Consider the following 25,370-nt stretch of genomic DNA (forward strand, 5'->3'; position numbering starts at 1 on the left):
TAATTTTGAAAAAAAGAGCGGGGGAGGAAGCCCAGTTACCCTCCGATTTTCGGTTAATTAAAAAGGCAACTAGAACTTTGAATTTTTTACGAACCTTTTTATTAGTAAAAGATATACGTAACTTATAAATTAGCTTACGTAAAGAACTTTTGTATTCTCATGTTTTTATATATGAGGGGGTTCGCCCCCTCGTCAGTACCTCGCTCCTTACACTATTTTGTCCCAATTCATTAAGAATGACCCCTGAATCACAAAAGCCGCAGAATAAATAGTTGAAATTACTAAAAATACTTTAGCGTAAAGAGCGAGGTATTAGGAGGAGGTGAGCCCCTCATATGGGTAATAATTTCTGTTCGTTTTAAGTTTTAATTCTGCTTTTTGCTTCCAGCTGAAAAAAACTTTTTCATATTTATTTTTTCATTGTTTTTTTTAAGTAATGCTAGTAAATCCTGCGCTCCCTTCATGGAAATTTTCTTCCCCTATGACAAATTCCTCGATGGAAAGTTCCCCCAGCATATCCCCCTCTTCTCAACCCCTGCCTCCAACCAAAAAATCCTCCTGAAAACGCCTGTACACTTCCCAATAACCATTACTATATGTAACTATATGTACTATATGTATTACTATATGTAATAAACTAGTCAAAGTTTGTAACTTGTAGCCCCTCCCACGGGGACTGTGGGAGAGTAAGTCGTCCCCAAAGACATAGTTATAAGGCTTTTCGACAACGCTGAATAAAATGGCTATCTCAGAATTTTGATCCGTTGACTTTGGGAAAATAATTAGCGTGGGAGGGGGCCTAGGTGCCCTCCAGTTTTTTTAATCACTTAAAAAAGGCACTTGAACTTTTCATTTCCGTTAGAATGAGCCCTCTCGCAACATTCTAGGACAACTGGATCGATACGGTCACCCTGGGAAGAAACAAAAACAAAAAAAAACAAACAAACAAATAAACACGCATCTATGATCTGCCTTCTGGCAAAAAATACAAAATTCCACATTTTTGTAGATATAAACCTTTTCAGTAGGGTTCTCTGATACGCTGAATCTGATGGTGTGATATTCGTTAAGATTCTATGACTTTTAGGGAGTGTTTCCCCCTATTTTCTAAAATAACGCAAATTTTCTTAGACTCGTAACTTTTGATGGGTAAGATTAAACTTGATGAAACTTATATATTTAAATTCAGCATTAAAATGCGATTCTTTTGATGTATCTATTGGTATCAAAATTCCATTTTTTAGAGTTTTGGTTACTATTGAGCCGGGTCGCTCCTTACTACAGTTCGTTACCACGAACTGTTTGATATTTAATAGAGAGAAGGAGATGTCTGTATGGTGTACCAGATGAATACACTAAAGAGATTTTGGAAATGTACGAGAACAGTGTTGCCGCGGTTAAGGTAGGAAATAAGGTTATTAGCTGGTTGCATGTTAAATCTGGAGTTAAGCAGGGCTGCGTTCTTTCCGCTGTTTTGATTGACTTTGTCTTGTGGAACATAGCAGTGGTAATGGAAGAACACGGAAGTTACGGGAAGGTAAAAATCTCCTAGACATAGATTATGCTGATGATTTAAGCATCCTAGATGAAAATGTTAGCATCAAGAGCTGAAATCTGACATAAAACCGTTCATTGCGAACGGTAAGCAAAGAGCGACCCTTATCAATAGAACATGAACTCTAAAAACCTTGGTTTTTGACGGAAACTATATGCATCAGGCGTATATAATTATACACCAAAGATTTCTGATACACTAAAGATTTCTATACGCTAACATGTCAAAGATTTCTGTAGCAGAGACTTCTTGCTAGGACCCGCCACAAAACGACATTCCATACTTTCCCAAGAAGAACGGCTATAGATGCTTGTTTTTTTTTCCCCGTTTTATTCGTTTTTTTTTCCAAGAGTCAATATATTGAGTTAGTGGTTGCAAAATATCATGAGGGCAAGGGTTATTCTAACGAAAGTTGAAAGTAATAGTGATACTCGAAGAGCAGCATTAGCGTATATGAGTAACTTATCAGGGTAACTATATGGGTAACTTATAATTTACCCATACTCTTTGGTGGGACTTTTAAGTAATAAATAATCCTTAAATACTCTTGTCATAAGTACAAACGAATCTCTGATACTGCCAAACAATTGTCACAATTTCAAGAAACGTATTGTATAATGAGGCATACAGACACTCACTAAGCGGGATAGCTTCATTAGTTGGTGCAATGATATCTCACGATGCAACAGGGTTAGACTTTAGCCACCTATGTACGGAGCCGTCACTTATAGGGGGGAGGGGGACGCCCCCCAATATTTTTGGTCACTCTGTATAAAGATAAGTCGGTAAAATTCTTCATTCAGTTCAATAAAGACCACGAAAATACTGACATGTCATTTACCGAAATTTTGAACTTGGTCGGTAAACGCAGCAGTTTTTCCGACTCCTGTTGTGATTTTGCAGATGGTGCCAAAGCTTTCATTTGTTTAAATAAACAGCATTAAAATATTGAGATTATATGTACCAAAATCTAAATCTCAGTTGGTAAATGCAGCAGTATTACCGCCTCGTGCAGTGTTTTACGTTTTGTATTCGAAACAAACATTATGTTAATTATTGACAAAAAAAGTCAGTAAAAATGACCAGCCAGTCGCTAAAATATTTTGCTCCTTCCCCAAACATTTTGGCTATTAACAACACAGGCTATGTACATGACATATTGAGCACACCCGCTGTAGTAACTGTCTCCCTGCATTTGAAAGCAACAAATAAGCACGAACAAACTGAAGTATTTTTTATTTATACTTCACGACATTTCAGTTCTCACGGATAACATTTGACACTTAAAAAGCATCGCGTGATTTTGTGTTGCAAACTTTGTATGACAGGACAAAGAAAATGCTGTAGTTTCATTTTGAAGACTAGATTTCTATATGCTTTAAATTTCTGTATAGTTGGAAAAACTCTATGATACTATTCCGTTACATGTTTAGGTTTTTAATGAACACAATTAATGACTGGATACATTCTAATATTGAACAACTTCTCAAAAGTAAAATAATTTTATTTAGTCTCGAAAGCCAATGTTAATGTGGCTGCTTAATTGCATTAAATGTATTGCAAATTATGTCTCCTAAGAATCTAATGAAGAGTTTAAGTAAATTGACTATATATTTTTGTTTATAATTATACTGCTCTGACCTTACAATTAGTGTTAAAGTTTTTTTTCAAAAATCTTATTTAATGGCGTGACAGCTGGAACTGACAGCTCACAAGAAAGCGAGTTTACAAGGCACTAATTTGGCAGTTAGGAGAGGAACAAATTTAAATGAAAGACCATGAAAGCTTAGGTAGTGGCGTCAGCTCACAAAAATTTTGGGGATGTCCAGGGGTGAATCTCCAGTATTTTTATTTGAGGGAAGGGGGCAAGAAGGGTCCATGTCTCGACAGTCAAGGGGCATGGATATATAATGTTTTTTCCACATTATTGGGAGGGGGCAAAAATGGCCAACTTATCATTTGCCATTTTTTCAACGAAAATACCAAAGAAAAAGTATTTACATTGAAAACTCCCCAAAAGATATTTTCAAAAGTTAATAGAGCAAAAAAATCTAGTGGGCAAAAATCTAGGAAGGCACATGCCCCCTGGTCCACCATTGACGCCACTGGATATAAAATGATTTTGGGAGCTATAGCGAATAAAATGCAGTAAAATACTAATCTTTGTGACAAAAACAAACTGAAATGGAAACCAACACCAAAGTTTCCCACAGAGGAAGGGATTGGAGCCCACTCTCCTGCTAGAAGAACAATTATGCACAAAAGGTCCCGAATTTCTTAATATTCCGTGAAAATATAAGTTTTTTTTGGCTAGAAACTTTTTTTTATTAAATTAAACACTCATGAAACAATTGTTTGTTCCCCTAGGAATATTTTTGAGGGTACCTTTGACCAGAATTTATGAGACAGATTAAGAGTGTGGCTCGGCATAATAACATAAGAATTTAGGACTCAAGAGTAGCTTGTAAATGTCTGTAATCATAGTACTTTGAATTCTATAAAGAAACAAAATTTCTATATAAAGGATAGTGCAGTAACAGAAAATCAATTTTAAGACGTCTTCAGGGAAATGAACCAGATCCCGTCAACGTAATTTCCTGAAATCTGGAAACTGTAATGAAGCAAAAAAAAGGAAAAGCAATCTTCACATTAATCAACGAATCAAGAAAAGGACGGATGTTTCGGCAGAACCCCTGTTAAGCCACCTTCAGAAAAAAAGAGAAAAATTACGAAAACCTGTAGGAAACAGAAAGGATAACAAAAAGAAAACCATGAATAAGTGACTCACAAATAACCTTCATAAAGAGCAAAAGAAGCATTAGAATTAAGTTTTTTACTTAAGGGCTAAAATATTGGACTGCAATTCAAAATTTAAACTAGATTTGAATATGCATTTGAATATCATGTATTGTTTTTTTTTGCAATAGCTTCCAAGTAATTTTTTGTATCATAATTTGGGGTTGGCGGGATGAGGAATTATAATTTGTGTGGAATAAAAATCACTATAATTTATTGGTCTGAAAACATCCTGACCACCATCATATAGACATCCTTAAATATAAATGTAAAGTAACCCATCATTTTATTACAATAATCTTTTCATGTTCTATTCTGTTGCTACTGCTCATTTGTTTAAAAACAATGCAGGTCAAGGTCATTTATAAGAAATAGCTCGGTTTTTCTGTCTTAAAAAAAAAACAGGACGTCACGAATCAATACAGTTAGATTGCTATTTTATATATATATTTATTTATATTTATTATATATTTATTTATATATTTATTTATATGTATTATATACATATATTTATTGCTATTTTATATATATATATTTACAATGTTATATTTAAACATTGCTGACATGCTGTTTTTGCCCCGCCTCCCAATTGAATCTACAACTACAGCAGTCTATTTTACTTTTTGAGACAAAATCTGCCCAAAATGTTAGGTACTTATCTCTTTTACCCACCACACTCAAGAAGTGAAGTTAGATTAAACCTAATGAAATATTTACCTAAGTGGGATGAAAATAAAATACTATAGTAACAAAATTATGGAAACAACAACAGAGAATTATGGAAATCAAGCCTCCCCCCCCAGAACGCATTATATTAAATGGTATCTAACCAAACAAAACCAAAGTATCAACTAAAATATTTAATTAAAGTATTGTCTTCTAAATCAATGGACCAGAGATATCAATCTCGGGTGATTTACCTTCGATTGATATTTTTGCTCCACCCCTTCATAGACATAAAAAAAAACACCTTTTTGTGATTTCCATTGAATAATCTAATTTTTTGCCATTTTCAATGAAAATTTTGATACAAACAAGAAAATTGTACCTCCTATATTAAAAACAATATATACCCCCTGTACAGAGGTGCCATTTGGGGGGGGGGGGTCAGGGGTGGGCAAATGCCCACCCCAGATTTACCAGGGAGCCCAAGCTTCCACCACTAAGGGCCCTTTTCCGGCCATAATAATCCATTATGTCCAACATAATCCATTCTGCCCAATTGATTTGAAATTACTGCACGCCTATTAACCAAAGAGCGTAATTACTTGACGACCCTTGGGGTATTTACGCTATTTGTTGTTAATCATTGTAAACTTTGAAAGTAGGTAAGATACATAATAAAATTCGCGAGTTCTGTCAAATGCCCATTGCCTAGATGATTACGCGACACGAAGTGAGTCGGGGGGGGGGCAAGATGGAGTTCATGCCCACCCCAAGATTTGGTCCAAATGGCGCTTCTGCCCCTGTATTATCATGAACTGACGCTACTGATCAGGGCTTTGTGCTCCTTAACCCTTCATGAGTGACATTTTGGGTGCATCGATTCATGCCTCAATGCATGATATAAAAAAATATTTGAAAAACTAAGCAATCTCAAGTCTATTCCTAATATTTCTATTCCATTTTTCAGTATTTTATTAGATAGATTAAGACATTTGGGTGTAAAAGGGATATGTTTCGATTGGTTTAGTTCGTATTTAAATAGCAAGTCAGTGAGGGTTATTCTAGGAAAGAAGTTTTCAAGGCTTTTTTTCTGTTTCATGTGGAGTTTCTCAGGGTTCTGTATTAGGACCCGTGTTGTACTTAGTGTATGTTGACATATGTGGTTTTGTATTCCTGATGCGTCTATGACATCTTTCGTCTATGATACAGCACTGGTTGTGGCAGCGAAGACTCTAGAAACATTTGTCCAAAAATCAAACAGAGCTCTGCAAGGTTGGATTGATTTTGTAGGCACTAGCTTACTTAGCATTAACGTGGCAAAGATTAATTATATTCTCCTTAATCAGACTGGTGTGTCTCCAAATCTTCTCAGTGAAATAGTAATAAATGGTTCTTATACTAAAGAAGTGCGAGGAAGTGTGATACCTACGATTCATTCTCGATCAGAGCCTCAGCCGGAGAAGACACCCTGATTTGGTTGCATGTAAGGTAGCGCATGGCCATGGGATTTCTTTTCAACATTTTTACCCTCTCATATTTTAGTTCTTTTATATCATTCTTTGATTGCGTCCAAATTATGGGCTAGTAATTGTATGATTTGGGCTAGTAATTTTACGTGCAACTTTAAACAAGTACAGATTCAGAAAAATAAAGTAGTGAGGCTAATTGGTAAATATGATACACGAGTTTTAAGTACAGAGTTGACTGTTAGGAGACTTAGGATTATGAATATTTGTCAGATTGGTATTTTTGTGTTTCAGAGTTTGAATGGTTTCGCACCTGATGTTTTTAATAATTTGTTTCGGTTTAATTCATATTATCACGAATATACTACGACTAATGCTGAAGACCCGGAAAGTGAGCCAAGAAGTACGGTTCGTTCTAGTCATGTGGCAAGGCACACAGGTCCAGTGATCTGGAACACCTTTCCAGACTCAATTCAGAAAGCGGAAAGTGTGCCGCAATTTAAAATCCGGTTATAGAAGTATATCTTTGCGGGTAGTTGGTGAGGGTATGACGAGAGACTACAACTTAAGTAATTTTGGTATTTCTTCTTTTATTAATATTTTTATTTTTATAATTCGGTAATTATATTTATTATTCAGTAATTTTTATTATCATCTCTTTTTTTATTGTTCTTTATTCGTGTTTATTTTTGCGATTATTTTGTTAGTTGTATAATTTAGTAATTGTGTATCGGTTGCATTTTTCAAGCATATCTATACTTTGTTTGTAACCGGTCGTCAAGGCAGCATGAATTCATTTAGTAAAACTGATGAATCCTAAAAAAGCAAAAATGCTACTGTTTGATATTTCTTGAACATTTTTCTAATAATTGAGTTTATTTTTTCCATGTGACTTTCCCTTTTTAAATGTTGAATAAATGGTTGCCCTAGGGTTCGTTTTTCAGCAATTTCGTTAACAAGATGGAATCCATATTATTTTCTTGGTAAAGATTTTCGATTAAATTTATTCTAGTTCATCAATTGCTTCAATTAGATAGTCTTTTACAATGAGAAAAAAGGCTTATTTCCGCTTCCCACAATTTATTTGTCAAAGTTACTGAGGCGCTGGCTAGTCACGCCAATTTTGGAAATTTGCCTTCCAGATTTTAACTTATAATAAATTAAGAAAAGCAACTTTATAAGAGACGAATGCAAGACTTTGATGATAAGAAAAAAAATCCAGATTAAAATGAAATTTATATTCAATGAAGCTTGAATAGATAAAGAGATATTACTGTTTTCACTCCCGTATTGGAAAGAGTACTACAACTCTTATTTTGATGGATTTTTGTGAGCCAGTCACAATATACTTTATTTCTGGAGAGCAAAATCCAAATTTATCAAGTCAGATTAACTCAATGCTTTAAAGAAACTAAATAGGTCTGCCATTTAGAGGACATAAGGTTGTAACTTTGCTTTATAATCAGCCCAAGTTATAGCTCTTATGTATTAGCCATGCGTATTAATATTATTATCATTTTTACATAAAAATGTAATTAATTTTATAGAGTGCAAGCAAAGAACTGCGCTTCTTTATTGGAAATTAAATAAAAACAAACAAATTTTTCAACTGAGAGCAAGGGGCAACATTAAAGATCAAAATGAACAGAAATTATTCCGTATGTAAAGGAGTTACCCCCTCTTCAATACTTTAGTCTTCACACAAAATTTTTTAACACTTCTAAAATAGCTTCCAATTCTAATTAAAGAGCCCTAGTGTTTCTCGCCTTTCTTAAGACATTGAGACAAATAGTCGAACTCAAGCGTAAAGAGCAAGGTATTAAGCAGGGATACAATCCCTTCATATACAGAATAGTTTCTATCTGTTTTGAGTTTTAATGTTGCTCCTTACTTTCAATTGAAAAAATTGTTTTCTAATTTAATTTCTGATCGTTTATAGGGAAGGCAATAGCCCTGCCTAAATAAAGAATGATGTTGGCACAATGTATTATTTATTTTTTGTATTTTTTTTAGACCAGGGCATTTTGCATAGAAGGGATTATTGTAGAAACTACAAAAATTGCTCATTCAATTGTAAATTGAGAGGACTAATACCCTTTTAATAGTTTAAAGTGGTTGAAGGGTAAATTGCCCCCTTACACCCATCATTAGCCCCAACATATCTAATCAAAATTTTGAGATAGTCGTTTTGTGCAGCGTGGGTAAAATCGTGTCTTTAAGGATGACAACCCCCCTCCCCCTACAGCCCTTGGGACAAAGGTTTTAAGTTATCCCTGGAGGCATATAAGGTTTTTGTAGAAAGAGCGGTCGGATTAACTTCAAATTCAGAATAAATCTTGATTAAGATCTAACTTACTTCTGTATATTTAAATAGATAGGGAGTGACTACAAAATGATGACTAAATTAGTTCAGCTAAACAAGTTTGACAAATAATGAAATTAGTAGAAAATATAATAGTTTCCAACCAATGATACACTAATAGGTCTACAGCTTTTGGTTAATTAAATGAATTAGTTAATTTTTTATTGTGATAGTTATAGTTAAATTATATTATAATTTGACTAAATCGAATGAAAGGAATTATTTTTTGTAAGAAAGCTTATAAGATTTAAAGGGATAGGATAGGAGGGAATTGGAACCACTAATTTTTAGGGTAATGATGAGTCATTGACATTGGAGAGAAATAAGAAGTTAGATTCAAAATAATTATTGTGAGAATTTGCTTTTTGAGTTCAGGAGTAGGATGAAAGATAACAAAAAAGGAAGATGTTACTTAAAATATGGACACTGACAAGAATTTATTAAAAATTGTTTTCTGACAAAGGATACTTTTATAAAAAAAAATGAATATGAAAATAAAACGGTGGCTGCTTTAGAAGGAACCTTGCAGTGCATGATCTCTTTGCTAAGTAACACTTCCTTCTGGGGACAAGAAGTAGTTGGCAAGTATTTTTACAAAATTTTGGATTATCTTGAAGCATTATTACTTGATATGCGAAGTACATCTTGACTTGATCAAACAGTTCGTGGTAACGAACTGTAGTAAGGAGCGACCCGGCTCAATAGTAAACGAAGCTCTAAAAAACTGAATTTTGATGCTAAAATATACATCAAAAGAATCAGATTTTCATGCTGATGTTAAATATATAAGTTTCATCAAATTTAGTCTTTGTCATCAAAAGTTACGAGCCTGAAAAAATTTGCCTGATTTTAGAAAATAGGGGAAAACACCCCCTAAAAGTCACATAATCTTAACAAAAATCACACCATCACATTCGGCGTATCAGAGAACCTTTGAGAAAAGTTTTCAAGCTCCTATCTAAAAAAATGTGGAATTTTGTATTTTTTGCCAGAAGACAAATCACGGGTGCGTGTTTATTTGTTTTTTTTTTTCCCCAGGGGTCATCGTATCGACCAAGTGGTCCTAGAATGTAGCAAGAGGGCTCATTTTAACGGAAATGAAAAGTTTTAGTGCCCTTTTTAAGTGAACAAAAAAATTGGAGGGCATCTAGGCCCCCTCCCACGCTCATTTTTTCTCCAAAGTCAACAGATCAAAATTTTGAGATAGCCGTTTTGTTCCGCATAGTCAAAAACCATAATAACTATGTCTTTGGGAATGATTTACTCCCCCACAGTCCCTGGGGGAGGGGATGCAAGTTACAAACTTCGACCAGTGTTTACATTTAATAATGGTTATTGGGAAGTGTACAGTCGTTTTCAGGGGATTTTTTTGGTTGTGGGGGTGGGTTTGAGGGGAGGGGGCTATGTGGGAGGATCTTTCCTTGGAGAAATATGTCATGGGGGAACAGAAATTCAATGAAAAGGGCGCAGGATTTTCTAAATTACTATAAAAAAACAATGAAAAAATAAAGATGGAAAAGTTTTTTCAATTGAAAGTAAAGAGTAGCATTGAAACTTAAAACGAACAGAGATTATTACGCATATGAGGGGTTCTAAAAATACTTTAGCATAAAGAGCGAGGTATTTAGGAGGAGAAAAATACCTCGCTCTTTATGCTATAGTACTTTTAGTAATTTCAACTATTTATTCTACGGCCTTTCTGATTCAAGGGTCATTCTTAAAGAATTGGGACAAAACTTACGATTTAGTGTAAAGAACGAGGTATTAACGAGGGTACAAACCCCCTCATATACATAATAAAAATTAAAGAATATAAAGTTTGTTACGTAAGTTAATTCTTAAGTTACGTATATTTTTTACTAATAAAAAAATTCGTTAAAAATTAAAATTTATAGTTGCCTTTTTATGTAACCGAAAAATTGTATGGCAACTAGGCTTCCTTCCCCATCCCTTATTTCTCAAAATCGTCTGATCAAAACTAAGAGGAAGCCATTTAGCCAAAAAAGGAATTAATATGCAAATTTCATTTTAATAATTTATGTGTGGAGAGCCAAAATCAAACATGCATTAATTCAAAAACGTTCAGAAATTACATAAAAAACTAGTTTTTTTTAACTGAAAGTAAGGAGCGACATTAAAACTTAAAACGAACAGAAATTACTCCATATATGAAATGGGTTGTCCCCTCCGCAATCCCTCGCTCTTTACGCTAAAGTTTGACTCTTTGCCACAATTCTGCTTTTTAAAACAATTAAAAGCTTTAGCGTAAAGAGCGAGGGATTGCGGAGGGGACAACCCATTTCATATATGGAGTAATTTCTGTTCGTTTTAAGTTTTAATGTCGCTCATTATTTTCAGTTAAAAAAACTAGTTTTTTTATGTAATTGTCTACAAGATTGTCTTGAAGCATTATTACTTGATGTGCAACCTACATCCAGGAATGAGGCATTCGAAGTAGAAGTTGGAGACTCTGCTTCAGCGTTTGGATTACCACTTAAAGTAACAATGTAATTGCGAGGATAAAGTGCAGATTCTACAATTGTCATAAACTTCTCAGGCTGCATGATTACTTTTGATCGATATAGTATGAACATTTGCACAAAAATGCCCAAATGGTTCTCAATTAACATGCAAACTGAGGGAACTCTATAATTGTATATCTTTTGGAGTTCAACAAGGTTTCTGCCAGGAAGGGGCCTCATTATGTAGTCCTTAAGCAGAAAGGATTCGTATCATAAGAAAAAAAAGTGGAAACATGGTGTTAGTTCCAAGGAGCTTTTTCGGGTGAAGGAAGCCTGAAATCTCCACTATCGATATACTTCTCAAATTCAGACCGAATAAAGACACCGTCGTCACTCAGAGATCCGAAGGCATAACGTTATAAAACAAAATGTGTCGTTCGCATCACAAGTTGCAAGTAAAGTGAAACCAAAATAGCTCTTATGGATATAAAACTCTAAACCATAGTTGTAAGGGCATTGAAACCTGATTTGCTTTAGTACATATACAGTTTGCCGTTTTCTGGGTAAATATATGTGCTCTAGTAGCTTTTAAGTCTTCCTTAGATGGACTATCAAGAAATTGGGATAAAGAATATCAAAATGGTCTTTGCAGTCTCTTTCAAAATTTCTTATACAGCACAAATTCCAGGACTCAACACACAAAGTAGAGTTGTTATACTGTTTCTTGTTGCTGGACACAAAGTCAAGTCTAGGTGAGTCTCAGGGATATAACTTTTCTATAATTTGTATGTTTTTTTGTTATTTTTACTCGAACTTTACTTAGCAAATCAGAACATTCATTTCTAGTAAAGAAAGACTGCTTCCTGAGAAGCAGCCAAAGTTCCTGAGGACGTGTAATCCCACGTTTTTATTACATATATGAGGGGTTCACCCCCTCGTCAGTACCTCGCTCTTTACACTAAAGATTCAATTGTGTCCCAATTCATTAAGAATGACCTCTGAATCACAAAAGCCGTAGAATAAATAGTTGAAATCACTAAAAATACTTTAGCGTAAAGAGTGAGGTATCAGGAGAAGGTGAGCCCCTCATATGCGTAATAATTTCTGTTCGTTTTAAGTTTTAATGCTGCTCCTTACTTCCAGTTGAAAAAACTTTTCATATTTATTTTTTCATTGTTTTTTTTTAAATAATGCTAGAAAATCCTGCGCTCTCTTCTTGGAAATTTTCTTCCCCCATGACAAATTCCTTGATGGAAAGTTCCCCCAACATATCCCCCTCTTGCCAACCCCTCCCCCAACCAAAAAATCCCCCTTCAAACGTCTGTACACTTCCCGATAAGCATTACTGTATTATGTAAGCACTGGTCAAAGCTTATAACTTGTAGCCCCTCCCACGGGGACTGTGGGGGAGTAAGTCGTACCCAAAGGAAAAAAAAAATTTGTAGATAGGAGCTTGAAACTTCTACTGTAGGGCTCTCTGATACGCTGAATCTGATGTTGTGATTTTCGTTAAGATTCTATGACTTTAAGGGGGTGTTTCCCCTATTTTCTAAAATAAGGCAAATTTTCTCAGGCTCGTAACTTTTTATGGGTAAGACTAAACTTGATGAAACTTAAATATTTAAAATCAACATTAAAATGTGATTTTTTTTTTATGTAGCTATTGGTATCAAAATTCTATTTTTTAGACTTTTGGTTACTATTGAGCCGGGTCGCTCCTTACTACAGTTTGTTACCACGAACTTTTTGATTAAATAAAAAAACTAGTTTTTTTTTTAACTGAAGTAAGGATCGACATTAAAACTTAAAACGAACAGAAATTACTCTGTGTATGAAAGGGGCTATCCCCTTCTCAACGCCTCGCTCTTTACGCTAAAGTTTGACTCTTTCTGTCAATTCTACTTTATTAAACAGTGAAAAACTTTAGCGTAAAGAGCGGGGCGTTGAAAAGGGAACAGACCCTTTCATACACGGAGTAATTTCTGTTCGTTTAAGTTTTGATGTCGCTCCTTACTTTCAATTAAAAAAACTAGTTTTCTTATTTAATTTCTGAAAGTTTTTGAATTAATGTATGTTTGATTTTGGCTCTCCGCACATAAATAATTAAAATGAAACTTGCATATTAATTTTTTTTTGGCTAAATGGCTTTCTCTTAACTTTGATCAGACAATTTCCAGAAATAAGGGGTGGGGAAGGAGGCCTAGTTGCCCTCCAATTTTTCTGTTACTTAAAAAGGCAACTTGAACTTTTAATTTTTAACGAACGTTTTTATTAGTAAAAAAATCCGTAACTTAAGAATTATCTTACGTAACAAACTTCTATATTTTTATATTTTTATTATGTGAGGGGATTTGTCCCCACGTTAATACCTCGCTCTTTACACTAAAGCTTAAGTTTTGTCCCAATTCTTTAAGAATGACCCCTGAATGAGAAAGACCATATGATAAATAGTTGAAATTACTAAAAATACTTTAGCATAAGGAGCGAGGTATTTAGGAGGAGATGAACCCCTCATATTCGTAATAATCTCTGTTCGTTTTAAGTTTTAATACTACTCCTTACTTTCAATTGAAAAAACTTTTCATGTTTATTTTTTCATTGTTTTCTTTATAGTAAGGCTAGAAATTCCTGCACCCTTTTCATTGAATTTCTCTTCCCCCATGACATATTCCTCCTCGGAAAGATCCTCCCACTTAGCCCACTTAGGGATTAAATCATCCCCAAGACATAGTTATTATGGTTTTCGACTATGTTGAACAAAATGGCTGTCTCAAAATTTTGATCCGTTGACTTTGGGAAAAAATGAGCATGGGAAGGGGCCTAGGTGCCCTCAAATTTTTTTGGTCACTTAAAAAGGCACTAGAACTTTTCATTTCCTTTAGCATGAGCCCTTGTGCGACATTCTAAGACCACTTGGTTGATACAATGACCCCTGGGGAAAGAAAAAAACAAATAGACACGCACCCGTGATCTGTCTTCTGGCAAAAAATTCCACATTTTTGTAGATAGGAGCTTGAAATTATTGCAATACGGTTGTGTAATACGCCGAATGCGATGGTGTGATTTTTGTTAACATTCTATGACTCTTAGGGGATGTTACCCCCTATTTTCCAAAATAAGGCAAATTTTCTCAGGCTAGTAACTTTTGATGACAAAGACTAAATTTAATGAAACTTACGTATTCAAAATCAGCATGAAAGTCCGATTCTTTTGATGTATCTTTTAGCATCAAAATTCAGTTTTTTAGAGTTTCGTTTACTATTGCGCCGGGTCACTCCTTACTACAGTTCGTTACCACGAACTGTTTGATGAGCAGCATTTCCATTTTGCTCGGAAGCAAGTAGTGCTGACGCAATAACTGAAATATCATCATCAGATGTTGAAAATTGTTAAACTGACTGCCAAGTGCTAAAAGTAGCAACATTAAAAAGAAGAAACAGTTTTTTACATAGTTTTTAGGCACTTTGGCTGAAAGAAAAGTAATTAAGTCTGAAAAATTAGCTACACAAACATCAATTAGAAGGAACCTTGCAGAGCAGGATCTTTATGTTAAGTAATATTGCCTTCTGGAGACAAGAAGTAGTTGGTAAGCATTTCTCCGAAATTTTTGGATTTACTTCATCTATGTTCTCCAAAACTTGATATACGACCTACGTCAAGGAATAAGGCATTTGAAAACAGTAGCTGGAGACTCTGCTTCGGCGTTTTGGGTACCACGTAAAGTAGTAATGTAATTCTGAGGGATAGTGCACATTCCATGATTGTCACAAACTTCTCAGGCAGTATGATTATTTCTGATCTAAACAGTGTGAATCTTTGCATAAAAATGCTGAAAGTGTTCTCAATTAACCTGCAATCTGCTGAAACTCTATAAATGTATATCTTTTCGAGTTCAGCAAGGTTTCTACCAGGAATGGTCTTCATTATGTAGTCCTTGAGCGGAAAGTCTTGGCTCCATAAGAAAAAAATTGGAAACATGGTGTTAGTTCCCGGGAGTTTTTTTGGCGCGGAGAAACCCTGGTATTTCCACTACCGATGTACTTCCAAAATTCAGACCGAAAAAAGACACCACCATCACTCTCAGATTGCTAGGCACCAAGGTCGTAAACAAAACTTGTAGTTCGCATCACAAGTTTCAAGTAAAATAGCAGTAGAATAGTTCTTATAGTTATAAAACAGAGAACAAGAATCGTAAGGGCATTGAAACCTGATGTGCTTACAATCTATAGCGCTTATGCAATTTGGCATTTTCCATCGGTTAAAGATCTGCGCTGTAGTGATTCTTGAATCTTGCTCAGGTGGAGGAGTAAGAAAGTTGGGAGAAAGAATGTCAAAAACGGCCTGTGCAGTCTCTTTCAAAATTTCTTACACAGTACAAATTCCAACTCTGAACTCATAGTGTAAGGTTGTCATGCTGTTTCCTGTTGCTAAACACAAGGTCAACACTATACGAGTCTCAATAGACATGGCTTTTCTATAATTTGCATATTTGTTTGTTATTTTTACTCATACTTTACTTAGCAAATCAGAAAATTCATTTCTAGTAAAGCCTGTAAAATTCATGAAGCGTCAGTCAGGATACGCAAGTTTAACTGCCCTAGCTTCTCTCTTTTATTGTTTTCTAGCATCGCATGTACCCACTGCTTTTTTGCGCAGCCATTACTCTGCAAAAGTTAAGGGATGAGACCCTCACAAGGAAAACCTTCACTTTATTGTTTGTAGTTCTTAGAACGAATCTTCGGTTATATTCACTGCCAAGGTTTGGCACAAGTTTTAATCAAATTTTTATCAAACTTTTTCAAATTTTTTATACAATAGGTGGTTTTACACACACTTCTTCTAGGAAAAGAAGTAATATTCTAAAGAAGCAACTGAGAACGCTTGGCAGTATGTAGGTAAAGGTACCAACTCAGAATGGGGACAAGGGGCAATTACTTCCAGCCCTCATTAATTTTGAAAAGTACATATTTTTTGGTAAATTCATTTAAAAGATCTTTAGAATTTTTAGAATCTTTTTTTTGTCTAGATACAAAAAAAGTTGAAAAAAAATCCTTATCCTTGCATTCTCGTGAATTAGTGCCCCCTGTATGTAGGTCTACAGTAGAAAATATTGCAACATAATCTGTGTCGTAGGACCGAAATATCTACATAGGGCCTATATCATATGTATACATACATCTACATATTCATCATATCTCATAATTAAAATTTTGATTCTTTATGCTTTCAAACTTGGTTAGAAGAAAAATTCAACGAATAGTTTTTTCAAAGATTATAGTTTCCAAATTTGATTCAAAATGATGGATTAAACAAAGTCTCTTAAAAAAAAGAAAATACCGGGAGGTTTATTTTTAAACTTTCTGATAAGACATCTATTTTTTACCTAATTACCACACTGATCGATTTTTATGCACTGGATGATTTCCATTAAGTATTTCAAGCCTCTATGCAACTAAGTTTCATTTCGTTACGCATTTTTTAATACAAAACATAACTATTTATTTAGCTGTATTTTGTATGCTTAATATTTTAATTTTTGAGAGACTAACTACCACAATAATTACCTCTAATGGCCAAAAACATATAAGCAAAGCAATGGCATAAAAGATGAATATACAGATGGCTAGGAAACGTCAATATTGAATTCTTAAAAAAAAATGCAGTAAAGAAACTTCTAATATTGACGTCTCAACAAACTTAACATGAAATAATTAAAAGCTAATTAAATAAAAAAATACTTCATACACTAAACATAGATTTATTTTAAGCAAAAACAAAATGAAAACATACTATACTCACAGTGTCGTTACTGGATTCAAATTCGACAGACTCATTGGACTCGTAGACTTTTTTCGAAGAACTATCAGGCTGTGATACCAGTGGCTCTAAAACACCTGAAATTTAATTCAATTTGTCAAATTAATACTGTATAACGCATATATATATACATATATATATATATATATATATATATATATATATATATATATATATATATATATATATATATATATATATATATATATATATATATATATATATATATATATATATATATATATATATATAGGCTCTAGAATACCATTGACTATCCCTATCGGGAGACAGAGATACTTAACACAAGCAGATAACTGAACACTCCAATTCCCTAACTATACGCATTCAACATCACCAACAGATTTGCCGAAAGCAAGGAACTCGCTCTTCAAAGCATTAAAAAAGAGACCAATTTCGGTATATTCCCTACTAGCCACAGAAAAATTCTCCTCAACAGACGATACAGTTCTAGTTACATTCAGGATGTCGTCAGCGTAATTGAGTATGGAAAGGTCCAAACGTTTAAAAAAAGACTAATTCTAGCCTTTTTCTGGGGTGCAACCACACTATTATTGTACAATGGTGGTAAAGTTACCCCACCCTGGCGGATTCCTTTCCAAACTCGAATCACGGCTACATTACGTAACCATGACGAGTAGGTACTTTTACGACAAGACATAATCTCGCATTCAGGATTTTTGAATACCCGCACAACTGAACGATTTAGACTTCCTGCTGTGCACAATACAGCAGATGGGAAGGCAAACGAGAATTGAAAGCACGAGAGACATCATGAGCCGCAAGGACAAGAAACTTGCCACTATTCTCTATATCCATCAGGACGTTGGCAAGTATATAGTGCACACGTCCCCGACTACAGCCTTTCTTAAATCCAAACTGGTTGTCACGAGTTGAAGAAGTCTTATTTACGTCCTTAATTACTAGTAGCTCCAGCAATTCACATAGAACAGAAGAAAAGAGCAAATTGCTCTTTTCTTTTCTTTTCTTTATTTGCTCTTTTCTTTCAAATTGCATAGAGCAAATTGCAGACAATTTGCAGTTGCAGTTACTATAAATGATGATTTTTTGGAACCAACACCTGAACTATCAAACGCGATAAGATGTGAAAATGGACAATCTAGCTGGACCGTCAATTGCGACAACACCAATGTGGACAGCTAATGCTAAAGCCATTGCAGGGCTGCCAAAGGTTCAAGTGGTAAAAAATGGGACTTGGGACCTCTTTTTAGTCTAAAAAAGGGACCTCTCTAGGGACTATTCTGGACGCAAAATGTACCGTGAAAGATTTATATCCTTATAAATAATTTCGGGAAGATTCATATATAAGCACGTTTTCCTCTTTAATTTATTTGTGTTTTTGCTGTTTCTTTTATGTTTATGTTTTGTTTTTTTTCCTATGGCCCGACGGCTTTTTTTGGAAATACATATATATATATATATATATATATATATATATATATATATATATATATATATATATATATATATATATATATATATATATATATATATATATATATATATATATATATACAAAGGCTGGGCATAAGCCTTCTAGATACATTTCAACAGGCTTAGCCTTGTTGAAATCAAATTTATGCAAGAAATTTTTAGTTTGGATGAACTAAGGGTTGAATTTAGGGCTCTTGGACGTATGCCTCTTCTTTGATCATTGATCGACAAAATATTAACCATAAAGAACTATTAAGACTGGGACATGAATATCTTAAATAGAAACATAGCAAGTGCATATTTGACAAAGGGTGGTTGTTATCCTCTAAGTTTGATATTTACAGGTTTAAAACCTGTAAATAAAACTAAAACTAAAAACATAACATAACATAAAAATAAAACATAACATAACATAACATAAATAACATAACATAACATAACATAAAAAAAACATAAAACTAAAATTGCAGCATGATAGTTCTAAAACAAAACAAACTAGTTAGCCTAAATGCTTTATAAATATCATTCAGTTTTCACCAAATATTGTATCGAAGGATTTTTGAGCTTGCTGATTGCATAATAGAGGCTAAAACCGCAATATGGAATCAAAACAGAGTAAGAAAATACGTCACAGCAGAAGTTTGATTTTCATTAAATTTTCTAATTAAGTATATATGCAACAATCGGTATATAAGCGTTATAAAACCCATAGCTTACGTTGAGAAGAACAAGATAAAGCAATCAAAAGCCAATCTGCCAATATCAACAATTAAGTAGATTTCTGATATGACCTATTATTTTCATCAGAGTTTATACTTAATAGCCTATGAAATCATTAAACATAGTTTGCACACAACCCTAGACACAATAAAGATTAGTGTACATCCCTTGTACTGTCCTTTTTTCTGGTCTCATCATTTAAAATAGGCTATTATGAAGAGTGGAGAGAAGTCTGTTACCCACAGTCTATCTTGATACCTGGCGGTATTTTCAGAGACCAAATGGATCGGAAAGCAGCCAACAGCCTTTTATTCGCCCCTTGTTTCTCCTGTTACCCTCACGATTACAGATTTTACCAAATGATACTTTCCTGAAAAACATCAAAAATATTGCCTCAAGGATGATGTAAGAAATACAGCTAATAGCAAGGGCGTCAAGTAATGCAAACAGTCAAACAGTTCGTGGTAACGAACTGTAGTAAGGAGCGACCCGGCTCAATAGTAACCAAAACTATATAAAACGGAATTTTGATACCAATAGTTACATCAAAAGAACCGCATTTTAATGCTGATTCTAAATATATAAGTGTTATCAAGTTTAGAATTACCCGTCAAAAGTTACGAGCCTGAGAAAATCTGCCCTATTTTAGAAAATAGGGTGAAACACCCCCTAAAAGTCATAGAATCTTAATGAAAATCACACCATCAGATTCAGCGTATCAGAGAACCCTATTGTACAAGTTCCAAGATCCTATCTACAAAAGTGTGGAATTTTGTATTTTTTGCCAGAAGACAAATCAAGGATGCGTGTTTATTTGTTGTTTTTTTTTCTTTCTTTTTCCCAGGGGTGATCGTATCAACCCATTGGTCCTAGAATTTTGCGAGAGGGCTCATTTGAACGTAAATGAAAAGTTCTAGTGCCCTTTTTAAGTGACCAAAAAAATCGGACGGCATCTAGGCCCCCTCCCACCCTCATTTTTTCCCCAAAGTAGTTGGATCAAAATTCTGAGATAGCCATTTTATTCAACATGGTCTAAATACCTTATAAATATGTCTCTGGGGACGACTTACTCCCCCACAGTCCCCGTGGGAGGGGCTGCAAGTTGCAAATTTTGACCAGTGTTTGCATATATTAATGGTAATTGGGAAATGTAGAGATGTTTTCAGGGGGGTTTTTTGGTTGGGAGGGGGGGTTGAGAAGAGGGGGCTATGTGGGGGAAATTTTCCATGGAGGAATTTGTCATGGGGGAAGAAGATTTCTATAAAGGGGGCGCAGCATTTTCTAGCATTATTTAACAAAACAATGAGAAAATAAATATGAAAAGGTTTTTTTCAACTGGAAGTGTGGAGTAGCATTAAAACTTAAAACGAACAGAAAATATTACGCATATAAGGGGTTCACTTCCTCCTAATACCTAACTCTTTACGCTAAAGGATTTTTAGTAATTTCAACTATTTATTCTACGGCCTTTGTGATTCAGGGGACAAAATTTAAGCTTGAATGCAAAGAGTTATTGACGAGGTATTGACGAGTGGGCGAACCTTCTCATATACATAATAAAAACATACGAACATAGAAGTTTGTTACGTAAGCTAATTCATAAGTTACGTATATCTTTTACAAATGAAAACGTTCGTAAAAACTAAAAGTTCTAGTTGCCTTTTTAAGTGCCCAAAAAATTGGAGAGCAACTGGGCTTCCTTCCCCTCCTTTTTTCGCAAAATCATTCGATCAAAACTATGGGAAAGCCGTTTATCCAAATAAATAAATGTGCAAATTTCGCTTTAATTATCCATCTGCGGAGAGCCGAAATCAAAACATGGATTAAATAAACAACGTTCAGAAATTAAATAAAAAAAACAAGTGTTTTTAACTGAAAGTAAGGAGCGACATTAAAACTTAAAACGAACAGAAATTACCCCGTATATGAAAGGGGCTGCTCCTTCTTCAACGCCCTGCTCTTTACGCTAAAGTTTTTACTGTTTTCAAAAAGTAGAGTTGAGAGAAAGAGTCAAACTTTAGCGTAAAGAGCAGGGTGTTGAAGAAGGAGCAGCCCCTTTCATATACGGGGTAATTTCTGTTCGTTTTAAGTTTTAATGTCGCTCCTTACTTTCAGTTAAAAACACTTGTTTTTTTTTATTTAATCCTTTCAGGGACAGATGCTACATATATTTTAGTGCTCAGTTGGTCTTGTTACAACTTGCTGACACCAGAATGCTACAAACAACATAGCTATTAAGTTGGAGAGCATAAGTAGTGTCATGGGTTTTAAGCCATCTTACCCCCCCCCCCCCCCCAAATTCGCGTATACAGACATATTGTGTCTCTTTGCATTCTTTATTATCCAGTAAGTATTTTGGAAGTTACCTTAGGTGAATAATACTGTCCATTAAAAATTTATCCTTAGAATAAATTAAGTCACGATTTGAAATTTGGGAGACCTAGCTTTCAAACATTTACAAATTGCAAGTAAGGAGCGACTCGGCCCAATAGCAACAAAACTCTAAAAAACGGAATTTTGATAGCAATAGATACATAAAAAGAGTTGTCTTTTCATGCTAATTCCAAATATATAAGATTCGTTCAGTTTAATTCTACCAATCAAAAGCTACGATCTTGAGAGATTTTGCCCTATTTAAAAAAAAAAGATATCTCTAAACGTCAATGAATCTTATTGAAATTGCACCATCAGATTTAGCAAATCAGAGAATCGTACTGAAGAGGTCTTGGCCTCCTATCTGCAGAAATGTGGAATTTTGTAATTTTTGCCAAAAAAAAGATCATAGATACGTGATTTTTTTCTTTGGTCTCTTCCCAGGGGTGATTGTGTCGAACCAATGGTCCTAGAGAATCGAAACTGGGCTCATTTGAATGGATATTAAAAGTTCTAGTGCCCTTTTTAAGTGAACAAAAAACTGGAGGGAAATTACCCCCCTTTTTACGCCCTTTGCTTCCCCAAATTCGTCCGATAAAAATTTTGAGATAGCCTTTTAATTCAGCATAGTTGAAAGTTTCAATAGCTAAGCCTTTTGGGATGACATGACTCCCCACAACCCCCGGTAGAAGGGCTGCAAATTATTAATTTTGCCATCATTTACATACGGTATTTCTTATCGGGAAGTATACAGATTTTCTGGTAGGGGTTATCTGGGGATCGATTTTCTCTGCGGAGAATTTGTTATTGCGAGGAAAGTTTCCGGAGGCGAACTTTCCAGGGGAAATTTTATACGGTGGGATTTTACCTGACTTAATATACGAAATTATTTTTTTCTTATCTCACTTTCTTACTGGCGACTCTATTTTACATGTGGAGATGGCCTGGGAGAAATGTCTGGAGAAATTTTTAGTGAAGCTCGAATTATCTGGGGGATTTTTGCGTGGGGGTAGATTTTCCACAAGAGCAATTCTCTATGGGGGATTTATCACCAGGAGAAATTCTAGACGGGGAAACTATGCAGAAGAAACATTACACGAGGGGGGTAAAGGAATTCCCCCATGACCTGAAAAACGATAAGAAATTGAATTTTCTGGGAGTAACTTTCCGAGGGGAAGGGTTTTACATAGGAGGAACTTTTCACGGAGGAATCTTCGTTGGAGAAGGGAATTTGACATGAAGGAGAGGTTGATTTCCTGGGTTTAATTGAAAAACTATCAGAAATTAAATAAAGAACAGGTTTTTTCTACTGAAAGTAAGGAGCAACATGAAAACTTAAAACAAACAGAAATTTCTCGCTGTATGAGGGAGGGCACCCCTCCTTAATGCCCTTCTCTTTACGCTAAAGTGCCGATCTTTTGCTCCATTCCTTTAAGAACGACTCCTGAAAGAATGAGCTTGTCAGTAGAAAGAACATGTTTGTTGCTTAATATTGGAAAGGCCGACGAATAAAATGCTATTTTAGATTTACAGAAAGTATCTAGTGTTATTGCTACTAGTATTAATCATATCCCCACTTCGAACACCTCTAATATGGTTGCTCTTACCAAGACTACTCTTACCACGACTATCCCTGTGAAGAATACTCATACTGTTGCACTCTCTGCTCCAAAAATTTCTACCACAACTACTCCCACCGCAACAGCTCTTACTACTACTGTTGCTACATGACGTCAGTCGACAAACAACTTCATGACGCATACAGCTCAATCCTTATAATGACGTCAGTCGACAAACATGACGTCAGTCGACACGCAAACATGACGTCACTCGACACACACACACACACACACACAGACAACTTATTTATATATATATATATATATATATATATATATATATATATATATATATATATATATATATATATATATATATATATATATATATATATATATATAGATATATAAGAAATGATATTGAATCTTCCGTATTTTTTTTTTTCAGATATTAGTGTATGCCTAAGAATCAATTTTTAATTTTAGAAGAATAATGTGTAAATAGTATCCATTTAAAAACTATTAGAAATAGGAACTGCAATACAATAGCTCTATTTAGAATTTTTAAATGATTTTGCAACTTCAAAGTAGCCAAATAGCCTTGTAAATTGGCAATTTTGACAATGTATTAATATGAATTCAGGCTTTAACATACTCGGGTGTACCCAACTTTTCTGTGGAACGACTTCCTAGTGTGTTTGAAGTACCAGAATCATTGAAGGACATAGTGAATTTAATTAGACTCTACTTAGCCCAAGGTTATTTTAGATCCACATGCATAAGAAATTATTGAGAAAACCTTGCCTTGATCAGCTAGTTTTTGTTCCGAATCCTATGAACTCAAGCATAGACACCACACCGGAATTAAAATTGAATCATAGTTACTTGTGTTTCGGTCAACAGGAGCCAAAGATTGACTATAATTGTGGTAAAAGACCATAGCTTATCACAAGGATGAGAATAAAAAAGAAACTGAATGCAATTTTTTAGTAAAATTTTCGAGCAAAATTGCTATAATTTCTTTTTGTTTCGAATATTATTTTAAAATGTTGGAAAAGTATTTCAAAGAGATAGCAACAAATGGGCAAGGTGAAAGGTTGAAACCATAGGCAAAATAGAAACAGGAAAAACAAAATTAAGAGAAATTTACCCTTAATTATTCATCTTTACTAGGTATCCATATTTGTTTATATATTTGTTATAAACGTTTAACTCTTCTGGACTTAGATTTTGCTGATGATTTTAGCATCCTTGATAAAAATGTGAGCAAAATGAATGAACTTTTAGAAGTTTTGCGACTTCACGGTGCTAGAATAGGTTTGAAAATTAATGTTGAGAAGACTAAGTCGCTAAGTCCTGTAATAGGTGAAGATGAAAAGATGACGTTGGGTAACGAAAAGATTGGTCAGGTTAGCAGCTTCACTTACCTTGGTAGTATTATTAGTAAAGACGGTGGGAGCAGTGACGATGTTAAAAGTAGAATAGCCACGGCTCAGGGTGTTTTTTTCACAGTTAAAAAGAGTTTGGAAGAATAGGAAGAGGATTAGAATATCGGAAGGTATAGTGATGACAGTGGTCAAATATGGCTCTGAAGCATGGGCGCTCCGAAAAGCGGATGAAGATTTCATAGATGTTTTCAAGAGGAATTGCCTACGGATTGCTCTGGGTACCTGGCTGACTGATCATATTACAAACAGTAGGCTGTACGAAAAATGTTGTTCAATCCTGCTTTCTAGGACTATAATGAAAGAAAGGTTGAGTTGGCTAGGGCACGTTCTGCGGAGAAGGATGACAGATTGTCCTCGTCTAGGGTGGGAGGATGTCATAAAGAAAGATTTAAAGGAATTAGGAACTTCCTGGGAGTGTGTAAAGAGGTAGCTTTTGATTAAATTTGGATGGAGGAGGAGCGTGCGTAGGTGTGTTGGCCCCAGGCGGTTTGGTGTTGCGGTGAGTTGTTGTTGGTGGTAGTAGCAGTAGCAGTGGAACCCCTACTCGGGTACAGGAATTCGTCCAAAGTCTGGGGTTGGGGGGAGGGTTGAGTTGGAACCGATTTTGCCAAATCAAGTGAAAATGACCGAGTGAAAAATGCGAAATAAGCCATATAATACCATAAAAGCAAAG

General features: G+C 34.8%; 1 protein-coding gene across 11 annotated transcripts in view; it reads right to left on the minus strand.

Moving 5' to 3' along the window:
- Positions 1–25,370, minus strand: part of LOC136031071 (nuclear protein MDM1-like) — a 195,303-nt gene that overhangs the window by 89,590 nt on the left and 80,343 nt on the right. For 6 of the 11 annotated variants that reach the window (XM_065710318.1, XM_065710321.1, XM_065710323.1 and 3 more), the window contains one exon: positions 17,107–17,201. In XM_065710318.1, coding sequence (XP_065566390.1) covers positions 17,107–17,201 — 95 coding nt within the window. Of the gene's footprint in view, positions 1–17,097; positions 17,202–25,370 lie in introns of all 11 variants that reach the window. The other 5 variants (XM_065710319.1, XM_065710322.1, XM_065710317.1 and 2 more) reach the window with 1 other exon arrangement.

Source organism: Artemia franciscana, chromosome 9 (genome assembly GCF_032884065.1).
Source record: "Artemia franciscana chromosome 9, ASM3288406v1, whole genome shotgun sequence".
NCBI classification, from domain to species: Eukaryota; Metazoa; Arthropoda; class Branchiopoda; order Anostraca; family Artemiidae; genus Artemia; species Artemia franciscana.